This window comes from Tenrec ecaudatus, chromosome 3, assembly GCF_050624435.1.
Source record: "Tenrec ecaudatus isolate mTenEca1 chromosome 3, mTenEca1.hap1, whole genome shotgun sequence".
Taxonomy (NCBI): Eukaryota; Metazoa; Chordata; class Mammalia; order Afrosoricida; family Tenrecidae; genus Tenrec; species Tenrec ecaudatus.
In genome coordinates this window covers 196,641,083-196,663,886 of record NC_134532.1, presented here as the reverse complement: position 1 = coordinate 196,663,886, position 22,804 = coordinate 196,641,083, and the positions used below count along the sequence as shown (strand labels likewise).

General features: G+C 46.5%; 1 protein-coding gene across 5 annotated transcripts in view; it reads left to right on the top strand.

Annotated features, from left to right (window-relative positions):
• The first annotated feature begins 15,853 nt into the window (after nt 1-15,853).
• The window catches only part of RBPJ (recombination signal binding protein for immunoglobulin kappa J region), a 112,074-nt gene continuing 105,123 nt past the window's right edge, over nt 15,854-22,804 (top strand). Inside the window, exon 1 of one of the 5 annotated variants that reach the window (XM_075544463.1) lies at nt 15,854-15,978. In XM_075544463.1, coding sequence (XP_075400578.1) covers nt 15,920-15,978 — 59 coding nt within the window. In that variant the 5' untranslated portion in view covers nt 15,854-15,919. Of the gene's footprint in view, nt 15,979-16,091; nt 16,212-17,297; nt 17,390-22,804 lie in introns of those variants that run through there. The other 4 variants (XM_075544467.1, XM_075544464.1, XM_075544466.1 and 1 more) reach the window with 4 other exon arrangements.

Here is a 22,804-nt window from a genome sequence, read left to right as displayed (position 1 = left end):
GAGAACGTAAACGGAAACATCTTGAAGAGAAAGCCATCTGATTATAGTGAAAGAGAATGTTGCAGGATGATGCCGGCGTTGCTCACAGGTGCTGCACACTGAGCTCACTCTCTGTTACCAGCTGTAGAAGCAGTGGAGGGTAAAAGAAAGTGCACTTAAGTGGCAATGAGCTAAAGAGCTAGGATCAAACCCCAATGAAAGCCAGCTACTTTATTGAGTCCTGTTTAGGAAGTCTATCATTTGAAAAGTTAGGAAACTTCCTGAGGTTGTCATCAGATGCACAAAAGAAAAAAAGTCTAAATTTACATGAACTAAAGAAAATAACAACAACGAAACCCTCCCATTATTTTGTTCTTTCAAGGAACATGCAGTTCTAAAGTAAACAACATCAGGGGGTGGGGATGAAGGAATTAAAAGGAAAAAATTCGAGGGGAGCTTTATTATCTAAACATTGTCTAAAATTTAAAGAAAAGGTGCTATTATACTGTTTATAAACCTAATTGTTGGGTTTGGGTTTTTTTTTTTGGGCGGGGGGTTGGGGTAAAGAGAGGGAAGTTCTATTTTAATTTCATGGTTTTGTGTCTGCTTTGAAAATCACATTAAGCTCACTCACTACAGGAAACATTTTTCTGGATTTCTAGGAAACCATTTAATGCTTTAATTCATTCCAACTAACAAACTGAATGCTATAGGTCATTTTTTAAATAAATGAATTTTTTATTGTGAATTAGATGGGGAGGGTTGCATTTCAGACCATCAACTCTGCATTCAGTGTTTCAAGTCCTCATCAGCCTCCTCCTCCTATGTTCTAGCCCACTGCTTTTTCTTCCCCCTCTGATGGCTCTCGATCCTCTTTCACCCAAGTCAGTACCTCTCAACCTTCTAGTCCATGGCTTCATCTTGCCACCCTTGCCTTTCCTGCTTTGGGACTCTCCAAACTATATTCCCTTCGGTAAGCAACTCTTTGCTTTAGTTTTTGTCCTTATAGTCGTGGTCTCATTCAATGTTTGTCCTTCTGTGATCGACAAGTTTCACTCAGCATAATGTTCTCCAGGTCCATCTATGGCAGGAGATGTTTTGTGGTTTCATCATTTGTTGTTGTTTTACTGATACATAGTATTCCATTGTATGTAGCTACCAAAGTGTTTTATTCCTTCATCTACTGGTGGGCATTTGGGCTGTTTCCAACTCCTTGCTATTGTGAGCAGTGCTCTGAAGAACATGGGAGTGCATAGGTGTGTTCATGTTGTGGCTGTGACTTCTTTAGGGTGTATATCCAGCAGAGGTAGTTCTGGCGTATGTGGAATTTCTATTCCCAATTGTTTGAGGTAGTGCCATATTGCTTTCCACAATGGTTACACCTTGTCATAGGCTATTTTTGAAAACACTCTCCAAGCCTTAGAAACAGCATACTTTCTCTCATCCTTGGAGGGGAGGACGGGACATACCTTCTCTGGTTGTTTGCTATTGTTTTAGTCTAAGCAGGTCTCTTTGGCAAATAAAGAGAGAAAGAGAGAGAGAGGAAGAGAAAGAAAGAAAGAAAGAAAGAAAGAAGGAAAGAAAACAGAATTACATTTAAGCCACAATTGAGTCCTATATCCTGTGGTCTTGCAATTTAGAAGTTTCATTCAAAGCACACATCATCAACAAAGTCTCCCAAATGACTATCTCCAGAGGAATGTGGCAGAGTTCCAGGAACTATTGTAATATTTGGAACTAGCATCAGTACAAATAATCAGTGTGTTTTTTTCAAGGGGGGATTATGGGCTGCAGTTCTGCCAACCCTACAGAGGATCTGCACGAGACGAGCACAACTGTAGCTCATGTTAGTGAGCACAGCGAGCGAAAGCCAAGCCCTTTACAGGGACTGAAGAGGAAGAAGGAGTTTTAGATGGATCTTCGTAATAGCTAATATTTGTTCATTGTGATCATAAATTGAGGAAACAGTTTGGCTTATAAATTCCTACAACACTCAAGTTCAAAGCAATATGCTTGGCAAGTCTTCTCGGTACCACATTTGTTTGGTATTGTTAACAGTTTAGACTGTCTCAGGGTGGGGAGGTGGGGTGGGTGGAGAGGACAAGAAGGGGCAATGTCAAAAATCACGCCACCAAAAAAAGACAAAACCAAATTCTAGAGGTAGGCAGGCCAGTGGAGTTCTTGAAAAGCAAAGTCATATTCTACAATGCATTTTAAAGACTAAATCATGCTACAAAATTAACTTACCTAGGAGTAAGATGAATAAATTGAGAAGAAATTAAAACCTAGGCTTTTAGAAGGAAAAGGTGTGTCCAAGGAAGCTGTATTAATTAGTTCCTTAACAACATGCAAGCTGTAACATTTTGAAAAATGTGTTTCAAAAGAAAAAAGAATGAGACGTTCTCTCAGCAAATAAAAAGGAGGAAAATAAGAACTTTTTATTCTATCAAAAGAAGATTTGGGGACAGGAAAGAAGAAGGGAGAATGCATTAAGAAGTTGGGAGGTAGTCATATTTTGAAATAATTTTTCTGCCCAGTTGAATGTGATAATAATGTCTGACATATTTTTCATTTTATATCTCAGTTAATTTCACCAGGTCTACACATCCACCAGCTTTTAAAACCCTGTCTTCAAGAATGCAGGGAGGACCTTGTAATTAAAGGGATTCACCCTAAGCATCATGCTGATTTTTCATATCATTTTCAACATACGGTGTAGGGCTGAAGGCCCCCTTAGTACTTCCACAAATAATTGAATGTGAGTAAATGCTACCCCCCCCCCCCACCAAGGTCTCTGTTTTGGTTTGAATACACCATTCTGAGAAACTGTTGTGCACTAAGATAGCATCTTAGGAGGGTTTGCTTTGAATCAGCATGAAAATGCATCACTGCCAGGAGGGAGAGGAACCAAGGGCAAGGTGTCTTCTGCTTACAAATGTTCTCTAAGCTTATAATACGCAAACAGGAATTACATTATTCTCATCCCAACAATCTGGCCCCTAGAAAAGACTGCTTTTAAGATCACGCAGTCATCGTTGTCATGGCAAACAGAGACTTTCCTCTGAACCTTAGCTTTGATAGTCTGTGATCTCCCAGGCAAAATGAAGTGGAAAGTGAAGGAATTCTATTGTGATCTAGATCCTCAACACTTAGGCCAAATCTCAATGCACCCAAGTCCCTTCTGTCTCCATTCTCCCCTTTTCTCCCTTCTTTCTTTTTTAAAAAAAATATCTAATCTTTCTTGGCATATCATTCACAAATCATACAATTCAGTATGGTTCAATCGTCTTAAGCAGTGTGGTACCATTGCCACCCCAATCCCTTTTAGGGCAATTGCTCCCTCCTTGCACTCATTGACTCTAGCTTCCGCTTTCCCCCAACCTCCCCTGCCCCACCCGAAACAAACCACTCATCCTCCTACTGCCTCCATACGCTTACCTATCCTGGATTTCATACATGGAAAAACAAACAATTACAAAGTAAAACAGCTAAACCTCAACGGAGAAGAAAGCACAAACTATTGAAAACTGGTTAGACCCTCCTGTACAACGTTGAATAGAAGTGTTGAGATTGGGAGTTTTCATCTTATTCCGGGCAGCTGGGACAGGGATGGGGGTGGGGTGGGGGGGTGGGGAGGAATTCAGTCTTCTACTTTTTCACCTGATGTTATTTGGGTATTTTTGGTCAATGTCTTTTTAGCAGGTTGCAGAAGTTTCCTTTTATTCATAAGTTGCAGGGGATTTGCTAGTGTTTTGCTGAGGACTTTGTGTCTACATTTATGAGAGGCATTAATCTTCAGTTTTCTTTCTTTTTTTAAGAAAACTTTTAAATTCTGAACTAGGTGAAGGCCTTCAGAGCAGATCCTAGTTTGACTCTCAACAATTCGAAGGCATTCTGATTCAGCTCACCCGTTGCAATAGTCTACAATTTTCTTGTGATGTCTTTGTCTTTACTGGTAACTGATTTTGAAAATAATATGTGTGCAAAAAAAATCTGAACGTGCATATTGTTTCTTCTCCCAGACTTGGTTACTAATGCTGCATTATTATTAGTGGGTCATATAGTTGATTTTTAAAATATATTTGTTCTTTTTAGTTAGGGAGAAATCTTTCCCCATTCCCTAGTATTTATCTTTTTGAAAATAATCTCCTAAAATTCTCATCTGAAACTCTGGAGTCCTTGATACCAGATGCACACTACCAGGTGGGAGTATACATGTCATTCTCATTTCAACAGCACAAAGAAACAAACAACACATTGACAACAATTTCACTTCGAGTTTCATCCTCAGATCCATATCCCCATGGCACGGTCCTGAGGATAGACGAGCTGTGCCAGGCGAGGGTTTGGGACAGTGTGGTCTCAGAACCTTATTTATTGTGGCACCACCAATTAGATAGCACAGAATCATTTTCAATATGCAGTTTGCAATTGTATGCTAGGTTGATCTACAGCTTCTCAAAAAACACATGTCATACAATGAAATACATCTGTATATAAGCTGTTTTTCAGAAGTTATCTTTCCGTGTTTAAGTCCTTCTTCCTCTGCTGAGATTCTCTGATTCAGTGCCTGTTTTGGAAACTTGGAAAGTACCATTAAAAAAAAAACAATAGATATATCTGTGCTAGTTAAAAATACTTCGTGTTTGCTGGGGAAGGAAAATATGATGCGATGTAGGTAGAAGTGTGTGATGGAAATCAGATTGGGATTTCATAAGAACATTTCTGGAGAACTTTAGACTTGAAAGGAAAAGTAAGAGCCAAATGCTTCTCCCAGACCATCGTTCATAACTCTCCCAGAAGTCAAAAGCCATTCAGAGGGGAGGATCTAGGCCAAGTGTTTGGAACGCTGGGAGAAGAAAGACATAAAAAAGAAGTATGCATAAATTTCCAAGGCATCCAAAGTACTTAGCTGGGAGGCAATCTGGATTAAGATCTCAAGAAATGTTTGTTTTTGTTGTCCCCCCATTATCAAGGCATTCATAACACCTTTATATATATATATATATATATTACTATACACATGCACACACATAGCCTTCTATAGGATGATAATCATGACAGACTACAGTTAAACAATTTAAGTAGCACAACTACGTCCAGGACAATGGTAGTTATAATCTCTGACATAGGGTCTTTAGGTAGTCCTCGAAATAGAAAGCCTCTGTAGGGCATTAAGGTCCCTGAAACACACCACTCTGAAATTGGTCTGATACTCTTCACACCTGCCCACTGTATAAAACGGACTCTGTCCTCAATACTTCACGTAGAAAACTGCCATCGAGTCAACCCTGACTCACGGCAATGCTGTGAGACAGGGCATAGACTGCCCTGTGGTTTCTGAGGCGGTAGCTCTTCACGGGAACAGAGAGCCTCCTCTGTCTCCCTTGGGGCAGCGGGTGCTTTCAAACTGCAGACCTTGTGGATGGCAGCCCAGCACACGACCAGCGCTCCATTACTAGTAACTTACTTAGAAATATGCTGGATTCTTTTTCCTAGCATTCATTTTATCTTTTTTTTCCTTCCAATTTCCCCATTCTCACGTAATGACAACATTGAATAGCAACATAAAACTGTTAGCACATGGGCATAATGGTGAGCGTTAAACAAGGGAATGTAGGACTTTGATTATGCTATAGGAGGGCCTTGTGATCAGCTAGCTAGCTTTGACAGAGTTCGAATTCACTGGGATGTCTCTCACTACTCGACACTGTGTGGACAGGCTGGTTCCAAAGCTGGTTTTCTTAGTCTGTAGTCTATTTTCTCTTTGGGGCAAGGGTGCTAACCACAAAGGTCATAACTGCATGCTGATGCTTATCACTACACTATCTGTGACACAAAGCAACATAAATAGAAAGAATGAAACCTTTCTGGTCTCCTGGCTGCCTTTCTTTGAAAAGCTGGTAAAAGGCCGGTGTGCATAAGGCTAATGAAAGCACACATCAGAGGAGAAAATGCAGGGGCGTTTTGCTCAAAAAGCAGTCAGATATTTACAAAGGCAAGCGCCAACCCAAATTAAGATACCACAAACTCATTTGAGGATAAATCTTTCCATGTAGTTACCTACATTATAAGCTTATTGGGTCCTTGCAAGGAATCTCTAGACAAATGGTATTAATCCATAAGGTAAAGGAAACTGGAGGTAGGTATGGGTTGGAGAATTAAAACAAACAAACAAACAAACAAACAAACAAAAACCAAGCCCAGGACAGGTGACATAATGGGTTACATACTGACCTGCCGGCTTTTGGTAAGCAGTTTGATCCCCCAGCCACTCCAAGAGGAGTTCACAGGCACTGTCAACTCTCATAAAAATTTAAAGTCTTGCAAACCCCATGGGAGCAGGTCTCCCCTGCCTTGTAGGGTCACTGTGAGTGAGAATCGACTGGATAGCAGTGGATTGGTTTGTTTCTTTGGCACTGAGCCCTGGTGGTGTAGTGGGTTATGTATGGATGTCAACTGCAAGGCCAGTGGTTCAAACCCAAAGAGACAGTTCTGCTCTGTCCTGCAGAGTCACTGTAAGTGGGGAAGCACTTGATGGCAATGGCTTTGGTTTGGGTTACTGTGCATCCAATTGTTATGGATGGTATTATTATTTGCTCCTGTACACTACCTCTCTGAACTCTCAAAATGATCCTGTGCTAATAGGCTTTCCATTCCCCATGTCTGATGAGGAAAACGTAAAACTTGTTCAATGTTAGCCAGCTGGTCAGTGGTGGAGAGAGGGCTTCACGGTGAGCGGAATTTCGATGCTCTTTCCTCGATACCTTGCTTTCTTTCTCTCTTTTAAACTGGGTGTTCGACCCTGGCTGGAAACAGTCCACCAAGGGCAAAGTTAAGGAAATAAAGATTTAAACATAGTCTTTTATCTCCCGAGAGCGAGAGTTTTATGATGCACAGGGCACTTCCGTTCCTTGTACAGAGAGTGTTAACTGGCTTTATCTTCATTTTGGGAAAGAACACAATACACCAATCACACATGGAACACATTTTCTGCCAATGGCCTTCACGCTGCAAAAACGTTGGACAAATTATTCAATTTATGTACATCCTTCTCACCGCCCTGCATCTGATGCCCCTCACAGCCCGAGGGCACTGAGACCCCCCTCTTTGTTTAGCTTTCCTGAACTGCCTCCACATTAGCAAGTGAAGCAAAGCTTAACTCCAGCCTGCAAAAAAGGACAGACAGTCACATGTCCAGGCCAAAAAGCCCGTGCCAATCAAACACAATTGGAAAGCAAAGGATAGATATTTATTTTGTTTCTCCACTTCTCCTTACTCGCCCTCTGTGACTCATTTTCGGAGTTCTCATTCTTTTAATCGTGGAGTTGGAGCTTATTTTTCTTATTGAATTGTATAGTCTGGTGGAAGCCTTCTCGATGGTCTTTCAATCTCCTACACATTCTATTAACCTTGATTAACGCACAGTAGAAAATGATAGGGATTACCCTATAAATACAAGGGCGGCACGGAGATAGCTGGCAAACCACGAATTAAGACACATCTGCAGACGAAGGACGTCTGAATGCTCACAGGGTTATCCGGGTGGCTCCAGCAGAGCCCCTTTGGGATCAAGTGAAATTGCTGCGCGCGCACACACACACACACACACACACACGCACACACACACACACACACACACACACACACACACACCCTGCCAGGCTCTCCCTGCATAGGCATATATCCCCTCTCCCTAACTGCCATTGTCATTTCTGATTGGGATCTCATCAAGAATCGAATTAACACTCATCTGGATACAATCAGCACGTCAGTTGGCCTTCCAAGCACTGAGTTTTGAAAGGTTAGATGCATTTTGACATGTTCTACAAGCACCTTGATGAGATCAATGCATTTTATAGATTTGTTGAATAACAACAAAAAGCGAATCCTAGGACAGTCATAATACGTTATAGGCATCCTTCTAGGTGCTTGACCAACTCTTCTCATCTTTACAGTGAGACCAGTGGGTGTCAAAACTAGTTGGTGCTTTGTAGGAGTCCTGGTGGCATAGTGCTTATTAGTGGGGCTGCTAACCCTGCGGCCAGCAGTTTGAAACCATCAGCTGTTCCCCAGGAGAAAGATGGGGCTTTCTGCTTCCATAAAATCTATCCTCTCAGACATTCTCAGGGGCAGTTCTAGCCCATCTAATAGGGGGGTCGCTATGAATTGGGATAGACTTCATGGCAATGAGTTTGGTTTGGGTGGCACTGTGAATTGAGCATTACATTCCTAACCTGATGGCAAGATCAACAGTTCAAACACACCAGTTACTCTGAGGGAGAAAGATGAGGCTGCCTGCTCCTGAAGAGAGTTAGTCTTGAATTGACTCAGTGGCAGTGAATTCATTTTATTGGTACTAATGCAATGGTTCGTAGTTTGAACGCAGTCAGATCACAGAAGAAAGGGCTGGTAACCTGCTTCCTGAGGAATACAGAACACACAGTGGGTCACTGTGACTGTAACACCTGGGGTTCCTGTGTGTAAAATTGACCCGGTGGCAATGTTTGCTTGCTACCCTCAAAATTGTCCTACCCATTAGCTCTCATTTATTACCTATGTTTTACAGGTAAGGAAAACTGAGGCAATGACAGGTGAAGTCACTTTTCTAAAGAGCTCTGGTGGCAGAGTACGTTGCCCACTGCGCTGCTGACCGCAAAGTCAGCTGCTCAGATCCACCTTGGGAGAAAGCAAAGGCTGTCTGCTCTCACATAGAAGGAAAGTCTCAGAAGCCCAGAGGGGCAGTTTTGGTAAGTGGGCAGTGAGTGGCTTTCAGGTCCCAGTGTCTGGCTGATCCTAGTCACTGTGTCCCCAGCTCGTGGTTCCCATTCCAGCATTAATCGTGAGGGCTCCTAATGAAATGCTCAGTGCCACGGGTTCCTCTGACGGCAAACATTACAATCAGAGTCCTGTTACACCATCCGTGAGCTTAGGACATGGCAGCAAAATGCAAGATCCCCTCCAGAGCACCCCTTAAGTGCTTCACATGTCTGTTTGCCTCCCTCTTGATTTTTAAATGTTCTGTTGATATTTTAATCATTTTACTGGGAGCGCATACAACTCTTATCACAATCCATACATACATCCTGTTCTGTTGATTTTAAAACGTTTCACTTATTGCTTTAAGAAATAATAAGACATGGCAATAGATGCCATCACCCCGGCCTTCACAGTGAAGCATCAAGTGGAAAGTGGACCCGTCTCCTGCACACAGAGGCTCTCAGATGTTGGTCCATGGACAATTTTAAAATAAATTGGGGGCTTGTACAGCTCTTATAATAATCCGTACATCAATTTTATCAACCACGTTTGTACATATGTTGCCATCATCATTTCCAAAACAGTTTCTTTCTACTTGAGTACTTGGTATCAGCTCCTACTTATTCTCTTCCCTCCCCCGCTGGTCCACGGACAATTTGTATCAGCATCTCTGAGCAACCTGCTCCAAATGCCTGTTCCCAGGCTTTGACCCAGATGTACTCTTTGGCCTTAGGGAATGGGATCCAGATGATTCTGCTGTACCCTGACTTTGGGGGGCTACAGTTCTACCAGGTCCCTCTTTGATACGCACCAAAAACCCACCTGGGGTTCCCGTGCACCCAAGATGCACCTTCACCCCTCAGGGCCCAAAGATGGTGTTTCCTTGGCTCTGCTTATACCTCCTCTTTGGGGCTTCTCAGCTCCTCCTCTCTCAAGAGTCTGCTCAAAAGTCACTTTGGCTAAGCCTTCCCTGACGCCATCAGGCAAGAGCTAGCGGCTTCTCCCATTGGGCACCCAGTACTATCAAACTCCTACTCCTATCCCAGCCTGGAGTTGCTCTGCATTGGGCCTGGGTCTTCTGTTCACCAGGGAAGCTCCTGAGGTCCCCCTTTCTTTGCCTTATCCAACTTGGCACAGAGAAGCTTACGGCCGACATTTCACGGCAGGTGACCTGAGCAGGCTGTCCGGTAGGGATGACAAGAGCTGGGTTAATAATAGATTGTGGTACAGGACCGCGAGACAGGCGGCAGGTCTGTGGTCCTGAATTCTACTGTGATGAAGACCACATGTGTAACTTTCGTTAGCAAAGAATTCTACTAGGAAGCGGGAGAAAGTAAATCATTTTATTGAGTCCTTTTGATGGTTTAGCTTCTAAATAGGCAATGTCCACAGATGGTACAGAACTCCAAGGCCCCAAGAGAAGAGTTGTGTGACTTTGGCCTCCAGTCATTACATCCTTCACAACAAAGGCAGTCACTGTTACCTCCCTGGTCCTCAGAGAGCCATTTTAGACACACACAGCAAAGAAGTACATACAAGGGGATTTGGGGAAGTTCCTGATATTTGGAATGAAAAGATCGTGGAATTTCCCCGTGAACTTTTTGAAGCTCGCACAGCCCTTTACTTATCTATCACTGCTGGTGCTGTTCAGTGCACCTTTGACTACTCATCGCAAGGCTGGCAGTTCAAACCTACTCTCCAGTCCTCGGGAGAATGACACGGTGAAATCCTGCCTTGCCTCGGCGACCTTGCTAAGAGTCAGAATCGACTTGATGGCAGTGGGTTTCGTTTGTTTTTTAACTTCATCGACTGTAAAATATCATCTACTTTCATAAACCTGCCACATAAGCACATACCAAACAGCCTCTCTTTATTAACAGACTCTATGAATGTATCCACTCTAGGAATATATCACAATTTCCTATCTAAATAGCTCTATCTAAATAGCTCTCTGTGGCCATGTAGAAGCTTATGCCATATTTAATGCAGCAGACCGGTGATTTCACAGAGGGGAAAAGATTTGTGGACTAAATTTCTGGAGGTGAAATTGTGGGATTGGCAAGTTGTGATAAATTTCGCCAAAATATTTTTGATAAGTGTCCCTCGCATTTCCACTCCCACTGACAACCTCTGAGAATATTGGTTTCTTTACAGCCTTTCAATTTGTTTCTGTAGCTTCCAAAACCTTGTTTCCATATATCCTGTCAACCGTGTTTCCTTCCTTGTATTTCTAAAGAGTAAAGGAACCACGTGAAGTAAATGTGGCCTCATCCACTGAACTGCTGGTCTAGCTCAAGGGTGGTGGGTGGTCGCTCGTGGCTCTTAGGTGCCACAGGGTTGGTTCCAATTCAGAGCAGCCCTCCTCACAAGGGAAGGAAACTCTGCCTGGACTCCTGCCATGCTCACAATTGTTGTGTTTGAGCCCATTTTTGCAGCCACTGTGTCAAAATATCTGGTCAAGGGCTTTCCTCTTTCCTGCTGTCCCTGAGCTTTTTTTGCAAGCATCGTGTCCTCTGGGGACTGGTCTTTCCTGACAACATGTCAAAAGTATGTGAGAGGGAGTCTCGCCATCCTTGCCTCTTAAGAAGCCTTCTGGTTGTACTTCTTCCGAGACAGATCTGTTTGTCCTTTTGGCAGTCCATCGTACTTTCAACATTTTTTGCCAACACGTAGTTCAAATGGATTGCTGTTTCTCTGGTCTTTCTTATTCAATGTCTAACTTTCAAATGCATATGGGGCGATTCAAGATGCCATGGCTTGGGTCAGGTACACGGCAGTCCTCAAAGTCGCATCCTTGCTCTCAACACTTCAACAAGGTCTGGTGCAGCACATTTACCCAGTGCCAGTGCACCTTTGGATCCCTTGATTGCTGCTGTCATGGGCGCTGACTGTGGATCCAAGCAAGATGGAATCCTTGACAACGTCAGTCTTTTCTCATTGATCATGATGTCACCTCCTGGTCCAGTTGTGAGCATTTTGGTCTTCTTAGTTTTCTGTTTTACATTTAAAGTGTCATCCACACTGAAGGCTCCAATCCTTGATCTTCAGCAGCAAATGCTTCAATGCTCCTCACTTCCAGCAAGCACAGGTATTAATGCAAGGGTAAGAGCTTTTATTTTGCATCAAGTCAACACAGGTGGTTGGTGACGTTGTAGACTTTGTCCCCCTACTTGGCCAGGCTGGTTATAAGGGTACCCATCACTGGCTTTCCCCAATGTTGTTTCAACAGAAGGTTGAGTGAGTCTTCAGAATTCTTTCTACTCTACCCCAATGTGGAAGACACCCTGCTCATACTAAGGGCCTAACCTGCTTAGCCCTGCTCTGCTGGCTGAAACTTGAACACAAGAGACAAGTCTCTGCCCTCATTAAGGTGCCCTGACAGTAGAGGAGACAGATGGGAAATAGTAAGGCTAAATGGTGTGTTGGCTTATGAGTACCGTGGGAAACAAAGAAAGGATGGGATTGATGGAGAATGAGGAGTTGCTTTTTGGAAGGGTGGTCAGAGAAGTCTTCATTGAGGTGACACTTGAGCAAAGGTGTAGTGACACTCCAGGCAGATCACAGGTCCAGAGTTGAGGGTGGGTTCATGTGTCCCAGGAGAGCAAGGAAGCGGGAGGGTTAGAACCAGTAGGCAAGGGTTAGAAGATAGGATGAGGTGAGGTCAGAGGTCAGGAAATTTTGGCAGCAGGCTAGTTTGTGAAATGAAGAAAGCCTGGAGAGGTTTGAGCACAAGCCCTTTGCATCCTCTGTTGAGCACACAGACTGTGGGGTGGCAAGAGTAGAAAGATCAGCTTGGGCACTTCTTGAACTCAGGTAAGGCTGAGATGGCCTTGCGGGTATATTTCAAGTGGCACTAGCATGATTTTCTCTGAGACTGGTGGATGATGGGTGTAAGGGGGTCGGGGGGAAAGCAAGAACATCCCAAGGTTCTTGGCTCAAGATTCTTGTTGGAAGGATCATGTCACTTACTGAGTTCAGAGAAGGCTACTACAGACTGTATAGTTTAGAGCAAGGTTTTAGGGTGATGTGATTATCATTACTGTCTAGGGCACTGACGCTCTCACAGGGCCATGGCTCCAAGTCAGATCAGGGGCCTAGACCATAGTACCAACGGCTTCTTGAAAGGAAGGCTCAGAGGAGGGGTCTAAAGGGCCTTGTGCTCCTCTTGAGTTAAGCCTTACTCTGAGATATGGACACCTAGTGCCTGTTCGGACAACATCCAACCACATATACATCCATGGTCTCATAACAGTTCAAAACTCCCGATAGGAGAATGGAATGTAGTGGACAGAACCAGATGTAGCAAACACAGCAGCTTCCCACAAGCAACATGTGTTTCTCCTATCTCTTGTATACAAAGTGATTGACTGCCAAGTGTGTAATAGTACAGTTCATATACAAGGGGGCTTAAAGAGCTCATGGAAATCTTCCATCAGCTGTAAATTCCATTGTTCTACTTTTGAAGCCCTTTGCCCTACCCTCATCCTATAATTCTTATGTCTTGATAGTCACAATAAACACCTATGTTAGTGGCTTGTGTGTATACCGTACTTTCTATTATTTTTGAAGTGAACGTTCCCTTCAAAGTGAAGAAATGTATGCTAAACATCTGCTGAATGTTTGTAGCTTTATCTGTTTATTTATTTATTTTTCAAAAACATTACTGTAAAGTACACCACGACTCCTAAATAGAGCAAAGCCAGTGCTGGTGACAGCAGCAACAAGAGGCAAAGGAGAGACACTGGTTTGGAAATGAGACCAACGGTTATTAAACAACCCGAGGTGGAAAGCCAGAAAAGCTAGTCAGAGACGTTCGCACAATGTCCAAATCACATAATATCCTATTTCACAGAATGCTATTATCGACATTAAACAGCAGAACTGTAAAGTTAAATCCTCTTGTAGCATCTCTTTTGGTGTGAACTATATAACCCAAGATATAGGCAAGTAGAATGCACGCACACTTGTACACACCTAACGAAGAAAGCATTTCAATTGCCTGTCCACTACAGGACCAGCGGGACCTGAGCTCTGGCTAGCGAGGGCTCACAGTCCCTCAGGAATGAAAATTCCATGGACTTCTTCATTAGCAAGTCAAGGATGTTCTCTCAGCAAGACACCAATTCTTAGACAATGGGCTAAGCTGGGCTGGTACAGACACCACACTAGGGCGAATGTGCAATGAGGCCGTTGGAGGAATGTAATCAGGGACTTCCTGGACAAGATAAGAATCCAAAAGGAAGGAATGGCTATACAGTAGCAGTCACTGAAGCATCTGCAAAAACATCACCTACAATGGAATCTTTCAACCCAAAAAGAGGAAAGGGGAAGGAAAGTAAACCAAAATGATGTCATAATCGTGGAGAGAAAACAAAACAAAAGAACAGAAAGTATTATGTAGGGGCTATTTAAAAAGGCTGGGAGGGGATTGGAGAAGGGGTGATTTTAAACAAAGACCCGTAGCGATAAGTGAAGCAGGGTCTACAATGTAACAAGGTGGGAGGCAGCGAAGCATTCCAGCCCGGACCCCAACCCCAAGGTACAAGCCCAGGAGAAAGAGAACTGCTTGAGTAGAGTGAAGTAGTTAAGGTAACTAGGATTTGTTTGAAAATTGGTGAAGTGGAGGCCCTGCTGGTTGACTCAGAGGGCATGACTCAAAGGAGACACAGGGGACTGTCCGTCAGCTCCGGAGGCGGAAACCACGGCGTCTAACACTTTGCAGGAAAGTACCAGACTCGTGGAGGGCGGCAGGAAACCTCCCCAGAAGGTGGGCCTGAGGGTGCCTCCTGCCTGGTGTCTGACCGCACCGGGGGCAGTCCCCGAGGTCCCCCTCCCCATTAATTGCTCTGAGCGTCAAGGAGGTGGCAAGGGCTCCCGGCGTCGGGCCTGCAGCCTAAGCGACCTGCGCCCCGCGTGCTCCGCCACACGCCCACCGGCCCCGCCTCCGCGCGAGCCCCTCCCTCCCCACGCCGCCCGGCGGCCGGGCACGCGCTGCGCCAACAGCGCCCCAAGCTGCACGAGGCAAACACCTGTCCCGCCAGCGCTCGGGCGCGTTCTCGCGAGGCTTAGGAAATTTCCCACGGCCGTGTTGTGTCTGAGGCTCAGCCTGCGAGCGTAGTGGAAGGAGGTAGCGTGAGACCGGGCTGCCCGCATTGAGCACATGCGCAGTGCCCCCAGCGCGCGCCGCGCCAATCCTGCAGCGCCGTCAGCAGGTTTCGGCCGGAGGATTCCAGTTCTCCGGGTTTTGGGGTTCCCTGCGGGAGGCCGAGCTGGAGCTGGGAATCTCTAGGAAAGGAAAGGGCGGGGGTGGGAGAAGACCAGGGTGGCAGGTAGGGAGGGGAAGCGGGGTTCGGGGCCCCAGCACCTTTCCGTTAAATGCCCAGGGAGGTCAAGTTTGCTTGGGGGTCTCTCAAGCTTATTCCTCCTGGTGCACTTTTCAGGCAGCAGACGGAGGTCCGGCAGTGCCAGGTCCACGGCAGGCCCAGTGCCCGGTCGGCCCCGTAGTCACCTGGGGTCACACACTGGCGCAGCCCGCGGCTCTGCGCCGCAGGGTGGGCAGCGAGGCTGGAGGGCGCACCCAGGTCGGGGGAGTGCGCGGTGGCCGCTCTCGTTCTCAACGTAGTTTTCACTTCTAAAAACAACTTGGCATTCGGGGGCTTGCACGTGCGATGGGTGCCATGGCCAGAGGCCTCGCTTGACCTCGTTTCGCACCCAGAGGAAGCTCGGGCGACAGCGCTCAGCGGCCAAAGTTGTCCGAGTCCCAAGCCCTGCAGGGGTCGGCCCACGTCGCCATCACAGCTGTCTCCCACCGGTCGGGGGTGGGGTGGGCGAATGAATGAAGGTGCTTCCCGGAATGCCACTCCCCCGACCCCAGGTGTTTCAGTCGTTCCAGCACCTAACGCAGAAAAGCAGGCATCCAATTGAACATTTGAATGAATGAAAAGGGCTGGGAACCCAGAGTGAGCGGGAAGACACTTGGAAAACACCCATTTGAGGAGGTGTTTCGCGTGGGCCTGTGAAACGCGGCCGATTTTCCCAGGACCCCTCCTCCCTTCCCCTCGGCCCCGCCTCCTGACCCCTTCATTCCCCGTCCCAGTGGTAATCCCCTCCGGTTTTCCTCAGTCTCCTCGTACGTCCCTCAGGGCGCGTCCCAAAACCCGGATAAACCGGAGCGCTCCCCATGGACCACACGGAGGGCTCGCCCGCGGAGGCGCCGCCTGCGCATGCTCGCTCGCTTGGGTAGGTTTCCAGGGAAAGGCAGCGAGCGGGATCGCTGACTCCGCGGGCGGCGCGAGGCGTCTGGCTCGGCGCGGCGGCCGAGAGGGGAAGCGGAGCGAGGGGGCTGGGTGGACTCGAGGAGCGAGGAAAAAGGGAAGGGCGGGGGAGAGGGACTCGGGAAAGCGTCGGGGAGAATCTCGCGAGGGTTGGAGTTTTGGCGAGAGTTTGTGGAAGATGGCGCCTGTTGTGACAGGGTAAGTCTGAGGGAAGCGGAGCGGTGGGAACGGGGAAAGTTGCGGGCGTCTCGCAGCCTGAGGCGGGCGGCGGGCTCGGGGCCCGCGGCGCGCTCGGCGTCCCAGGGCCTCGGGGGCGGCGTCGCGGGCGCCGGGCGCGGGTGGCCGTGCGCTGTCCGCTCGGTGCCGCCGTGGCTCGGGCTCCGGCGCGAGAGGGCGGGCGGCGGCGGCGGCGGCCGGGAGGCCGGTGGGTGCGGGCGTGAGTGCGGCGGGGCGCGCGGGGCCCTCGGGCGCTGAGCCCGCCGCCCGCGCCCCCCTGCCCGCAGGCCCTGCCTCGGGGCCCCCGAGCAGCTTTGTTCCTCCCAGGCGCCGTCGCCTCCTCGCCCGCCCGGTGCCCCCGGCCCCGGGCGCTTTGTCTGTACCCGCTGCCCCCGCGACTCTACCCCCGGCCCTTTGTTTCGCCGCCTCGGGCGCTTTGTCTGCCCGGTCGCGCCCCGCATCCGTGCTCCGGCGCCTCTCCGCCGCTGCCCTGCCTCCGGACCCTCTTTGTTGTGCCCCCCTCGGTCCGGGGACCCAGTGACCTGCCACAGCCCAGGCAGCGCAACCTTGCCCTTCAATTTTTCTCCCGTACCCGCCCCTCGCCCCCTCTCCTGCGTTCCCCCGCTCACCTATCCGTGCGGTCCCCGCGCACCCTCGGAGGCTTTGTCTCCCCCAGCCAGAGGCGTCTCCGCCCCCGGCACCCCCCGCCCGTGCCGGGCCCGCCGAGCGCTCTCTGCCCCTGGGACTCCCATCTGGCGTTCCTGCGCGCACCCCCTCCGGGGTGGTGGTGTCCCTGCGTGCCCCAGCGCTGCGCGGGGATATTGTGTTGCTCGCCCGGCACCCCGCCTCCCCTCCGCACCCCTCTCCCTCGGGGCTACGGGCAGCGCCTTCAGTTTTTGCCGCCGTCGCTCCGGGCCTGGGCTTGTTTTGCTTGGCGACGGGCGTGCTGGGGAAAGATGTGGCCTCTCGCGGGGCTCGCCCCCCACCCCTCGGTTTCTGACGGCCTAGGCCAAGGGCAGTTGTCTGCCGCGCTGTGCCGGGGTTACCTGCGGGGGGGGGGGGGCGGTCGGAGGCCGGTGAGAGAGGGAGGCGCCGGCTACCGCTGCGGTTTGAGAATCGTTTCTGAGCGCCACTTGGCATTTTCACGTAGCGTGTGAGAGGTGAGCGAATTGGGAGGCTTAAAAACTCAGCATTCCCTGGAATCCTAGATCCGTAGTTTGCCTTCCAGCTCCCTCCTTCGTAACGGAGAGGGAGGCAGGCACTGCACGGGAATCGGTTGGACAGTCATGTTTTTTTTTTTAAGCTCTTATTAGTTTCTGGAAGTTTTACACTAACTTGCTTTTGCCCTGTGGATTTGGGCGCACTTCCGAGTACAGTCTCTAGTTGATGAATGTTGTTTGCGGGTCTTTTGTGGGGTGCGAATATGTCAGATAACCCAAGCAGTCTCCTGAAGTAACGATACCTTCCAGGCAGTTGCCTTAGACACTCGGTTCCGTTCACTTCCGAGATCGGTCCAAATTGGTATTGTTATAGGGGTGGGGGACATTTGCGTTGTTCTGGTGTTTGGAATATGAAATGTTAGATTTACTAAGGTTATTTTAGACTGAGTATATTGCTTAAGATTTTTTCCCCTCCTGTATTAGGTGATCGGTTTTTTTCATAGATAAGATCATTATAAAATCATTTTTAGATGACATTTCACTTGTAAATTAAAGTACCGCCACATATGGGGCTACATTGATAAGTAATTTACCATATCCATTAGGACAATCGATCCTGGTGGCGCAACGGTTAAAGTGGTTGGCTGCCAACCAAAAGACTGGAACCCCTTAGCCTCCGGTGGGGTGGGGGAAGTGTGCCGCTGCCTGTCCCCACAAGGATTTACACTCTTAGAAACCGGACTGAGTTGGAATTGACCTGAACTTAGTGGACTTGTTTGGGGCTGGAGAGAGGAGACCACTGGTACATTAGAAAATACACTTTTTGTCTGAAGACCGATTCTAATGAGTAGTTGGACTTTTAATTAATGGAAAGGATAGCGGGCTTCATGGTTGACCAGAGGTTTTGCAAAAATTTGCAGTGTGGGTTCTATGAGTGGAATTAGCACTTGTCACTCTTAACCAAAAACCAAACTTATGACGCATAGTGACCCTGTAAGGACAGGGCAGAACTGCCTCTGGGGGGGGGGGGGCGGGTGGTGGTGGTTGAGATTGTGACTGGTGTAGAAAGCCACCTTTATCCCTGGAGCAAGGGTTGTAGCTTCTAACTGCTGACCTTGCCTTGCTTAACCACACCCTTACTTCCTTACTTGTTCTTCAGTAGTGCCAAGCCGGTGTTTAGAGGTAGGTAAGATCTTGTGGGTACACTATTGATTCCGACTAGAAGCAAAGCGCAAATAGTGAGTAACTGAGTTGTTTTGCTCTGACCCGTACACAGAATGATCGTGCAAGCATCGAAAAACCAGTTCCCGCAGAACTGTGACATTAAATTATACTCAGCCACCGCATATTTAGAAATATAAAAGGGGGATTGTGGTAGGAAATTTTTATTCTGAATATTGACCTGAATTTTTTAAAACCATTGGGAGCTCTTATAGATATCATAGCATTCCATAATTCAGCCCCATCAAGCAGTGCTATACAATTGCTACTGAAATCCGTTTCAAAACATTTTCTTGAACTCCTTGTTATCTGTTCCCCTTTATTCCCGCCCTTCCTCTACTTGAATTTTCAAGCTTCCTATGCATGCATATTGCAGGTAAGTAAGCAGTTCATGCGCAGTGTTTTCTGAACGTTGTAGTGTATGCGTCTAGGCATTCAGATTTAAACTAGCTTGATAAGCTACCTGTTACTCTCTATCAACAGATTTCTTTTTAAAAATAATTTTATTGGGGCCTCCTACAACTCTTTAACATAGTTCATACATCTCTCCATGTGTCAAGCACATTTGTCAGATTTCTTAAGTAGTGAGGATTAAAATATTTGATTTGGGTTAAAAAGCCAATCTTGCCAGATCTAACGCCTTAAATAATCTTTCTAACCATGTAGGAATTGAAAAGAAACTTTGAAAGTTCAAACATATATTTATTCTAGTGTTTGAGCATTTAAAAAATAGGACCAGTTACCTGGATTTTAAGTATTATTTTGCCTCCTTCTAACACTAAATTTCATATTATTTAAACTAGGGGCAGTGTTTTCTCATGGCCCAACTAAAAGTTATTTTTGGCATCTTGCTTTGTGATTATTTCCAAGTTACTATACTTCCCCTGGGCCCATTTTCTAACTGTAGTAAAATGAGAATTGTAATATTTGCCACATCTGCACAGGATTGCTGGACACGAACGCTTTACGGAGAACATCCGTGGATGAAAGGTGTGGTGATAAGGTGTAGGAATTCTTATTGAAATAAGTTAATGTGAAGCAGGTCATATTTTATAGGAAGTTAAGTAGGTTATAAACTGCTCAGTTCTTGGCAAATTACAGTGGTGATAGTGGGATTAAAAAAAGATACTATGGTTTTGTCAATGAAACAGATTCCCCCCCCCCCCCCAACAAAGAACATGAAGGAGAAGGACAAGTGAAACAAATTACAGACTGTGTGTGGATGTTTGTGTATAAAGATCTGTCAAACTCAAATGTAATAACTATACCTTATGGGCTGCCTTTCTGTTGATTTGTTTTCTTCATGTAGCATTTTAAAAAGTGCCAGCATCAAATATTTTCATGGGACTCTTGGCCAAGTCTGTTAATAGTAATGAATGACAACTTTTTTTTTATCATTTTATTGGGGCTATCACAATCCATACATCCATCCATTGTGTCAAGCACATTTGTACATTTGTTGTCATCATCGTTCTCAAAGCATTTGCTCTCTACTTGAGCCCTTGGTATCAGCTCCTCATTTTTCCCCCTCCCTCCTTCCCCACCTCCTCCCTTCCGAACCCTTGATAATTTATAAATTATTGTTTTGTCATATCTTACATTGTCCAACATCTCCCTTCACCCACTTTTCTGTTGTCTGTCCCCCAGGGAGGGGGTTATATGTAGATCTTTGCAATAGGTTCCCCCTTTCTACCCCACCTTCCCTCCACCCTCCCGGTATCACCACTCACCACTGGTCCTGAGAGGTTCATCTGTCCTGGATTCCCTGTTTCCAGTTCCTACCTGTACCAGTTTACATTCTCTGGTCTAGCCAGATTAGTAAGGTAGAATTGGGATCATGATAGTGGAGGGTGGGGGAGCATTCAAGAACTAGAGGACAGTTTTATGTTTCATTGTTGCTACACTGCACCCTGACTAGCTTGTCTCCTCCCTGCGACCCTTCTCTATGGGGATGCACAGTTGCCTACAGATGGACTTTGGGTCCACACTCCAGACACTCCCCCTCATTCACAATGATATAATTTTTTTATTCTTTGATGCCTGATACCAGATCCCATCCACACCTCGTGGTCGAACATGCTGGTGTGCTTCTTCCATGTGGGCTTTGTTGCTTCCCAGGTAGATGGTCGCTTGCTTACCTCAAGCCTTTAAGACCCCAGATGCTATCTCTTTTGATAGCCTGGCACCATCAGCTTTCTTCACATTTGCTTATGTACCCACTTTGTCTTTAGCGATTGTGTGGGGAAAGTGAGCATCATGAAATGCCAGTTTAATAGAACAAAGTATTCTTGCATTGAGGGAGTACTTGAGTTGGAGGCCCAATGTCCACCTGTTACCTTAATACTAAACCTATAAATAAATGCACATAGATCTATGTCCCTGTAATCACATAAATATACTTACATGTGTACATGCCTGTATTTAGACCTCTGTAAATGCCCTTTGCCTAGTTCTTCTATTTCCTTTACTTTCCTCCTGTCCCACTATCATGCTCAGCCTTCCTTTGGGTCTCAGTAATTCCTTTCGGTTACATTGCCCTTGACCACGCCCTTCCAGGCCTCTTGCACTCCTCGCCATCAATTTTGAATCACTTGTTCCCTTGTAATGACAACTTTTAAACACATCTGATAGTTTGATGCATTGTCCTTAGCTCTCAGAAGGCTTTTCTTTTTTGGTACAATTAGGACTGTATCTTCAGACTTGAATCTTGGCCTCAGAAAAGTGCTTGCATTTGGGGTCACTATAAGTATGTGTGGAATGAATGAAACCCGTTGACTGTATTCCTGCTAAGTGGTGGTATCGTACCCTCATGAGTTCCAAGCCCAAATTCTGTTTTCTTTTCTCACATCGATCTTTTACGTTTAACCGTACAGAAATGACATTTTTCCCTCCTGAAAAATTTCTTGCTTCCTTCACTTTCATCCTCACAGTTAAAATTCATGTGCTCATCATTTCTCACCAGGGGTACTGCAGATGTGTTGACAACCTCCCTTCTGAGCCTCACTCACCTCCGTCATCTAGTCATCTTTCTAAGGAGCAGATCTGACTGCTTCACTCCCACGTTTAAAACCTCAGTGGCTCCCTCTAGCAGCCATGATTAAGAGAGGCAGCAGAGTGGAATTCATAGCTCACATTAGGGACTTTATCTGAAGGGGGTTCTAATTCTTGTCAGCTGTTTAAACCTTGAACATCCATCAGTAGGTAGTGAGTTTTCTGTTGGTGGTTGAAATCCACCTCAGCTCCAAGGGAGAAAGATGAGGCTGTCTACTGCTGCCCTCAACAAGCTAACAACTTCAGAAAACCCAGCAAGCAGTTCCACTCTGTCCTTCAGGGTTGCTGAGTCTGAATTGACTCGATGGCAGTGGGTGGGGGTGTGATAGTGAACACTCATTAATATCACTTGGAACATCTTCAATCACCTGGAACATCTCTAGGGTCAGCGTGAGGATTACATGAGATAGTGTATGAAAACATTTAGCACATCCAAACTTACTGTCATTGAGTGGATTCCGACTCATAGCAATCCTATAGGACAAGGGTAGAACTGCCCCTGTGGATGTTGTAGATTGTAACTCTTTATGAGTGCAAAACTTCATCTGTCTCCATCTTGGCCTGTGAAAGTGCTCAAGTGTTTTATTGGTCTCTTGGCCAGCAGAATGGTTTGCTTTTCTCCTGTCAGTTTCAGTGCTCCAGACATAGTTTAGAGCTGGGAGTTCCTTGCATGGGCTCAGAACTTCTCGTGCTTCCCTGCACATGGGAAAGGAGCCCAGGTGGTGCTGTGGGATAAGTATTTGAATGCTCAAAGCTTGGTTGGCAGCTCAAATCCATCAGCTGCTCCTAGCTTCTCCTAGAGAGACGAGGAGAGGAGGCTGTTCACTCCTATGTAGGCTTATGAGTCAGAATTGGCTTGATGGCAGTGGGGTTTGTGCATGAATAGTGCACTTTGGTCAGGGGACATTTTAACTTGATCTACCAGGCTGAATTTAGTGGCTCCTCATGTGTTTTTACAGGATCTTGGCTATGTCATACTGAATGTAATTGTATGTCATACTCCACGGCTTTTAGCCAAAATGAAGGCCAAACCCACTACCATTGAGTGGATTTTGACTCACAATGACTTCATATCGGGTTTCAACGTTTTAAAATATTACTAGAGCAGGCAGCCTCATCTTTTTTCCTTGGAGTGTCTGGTGG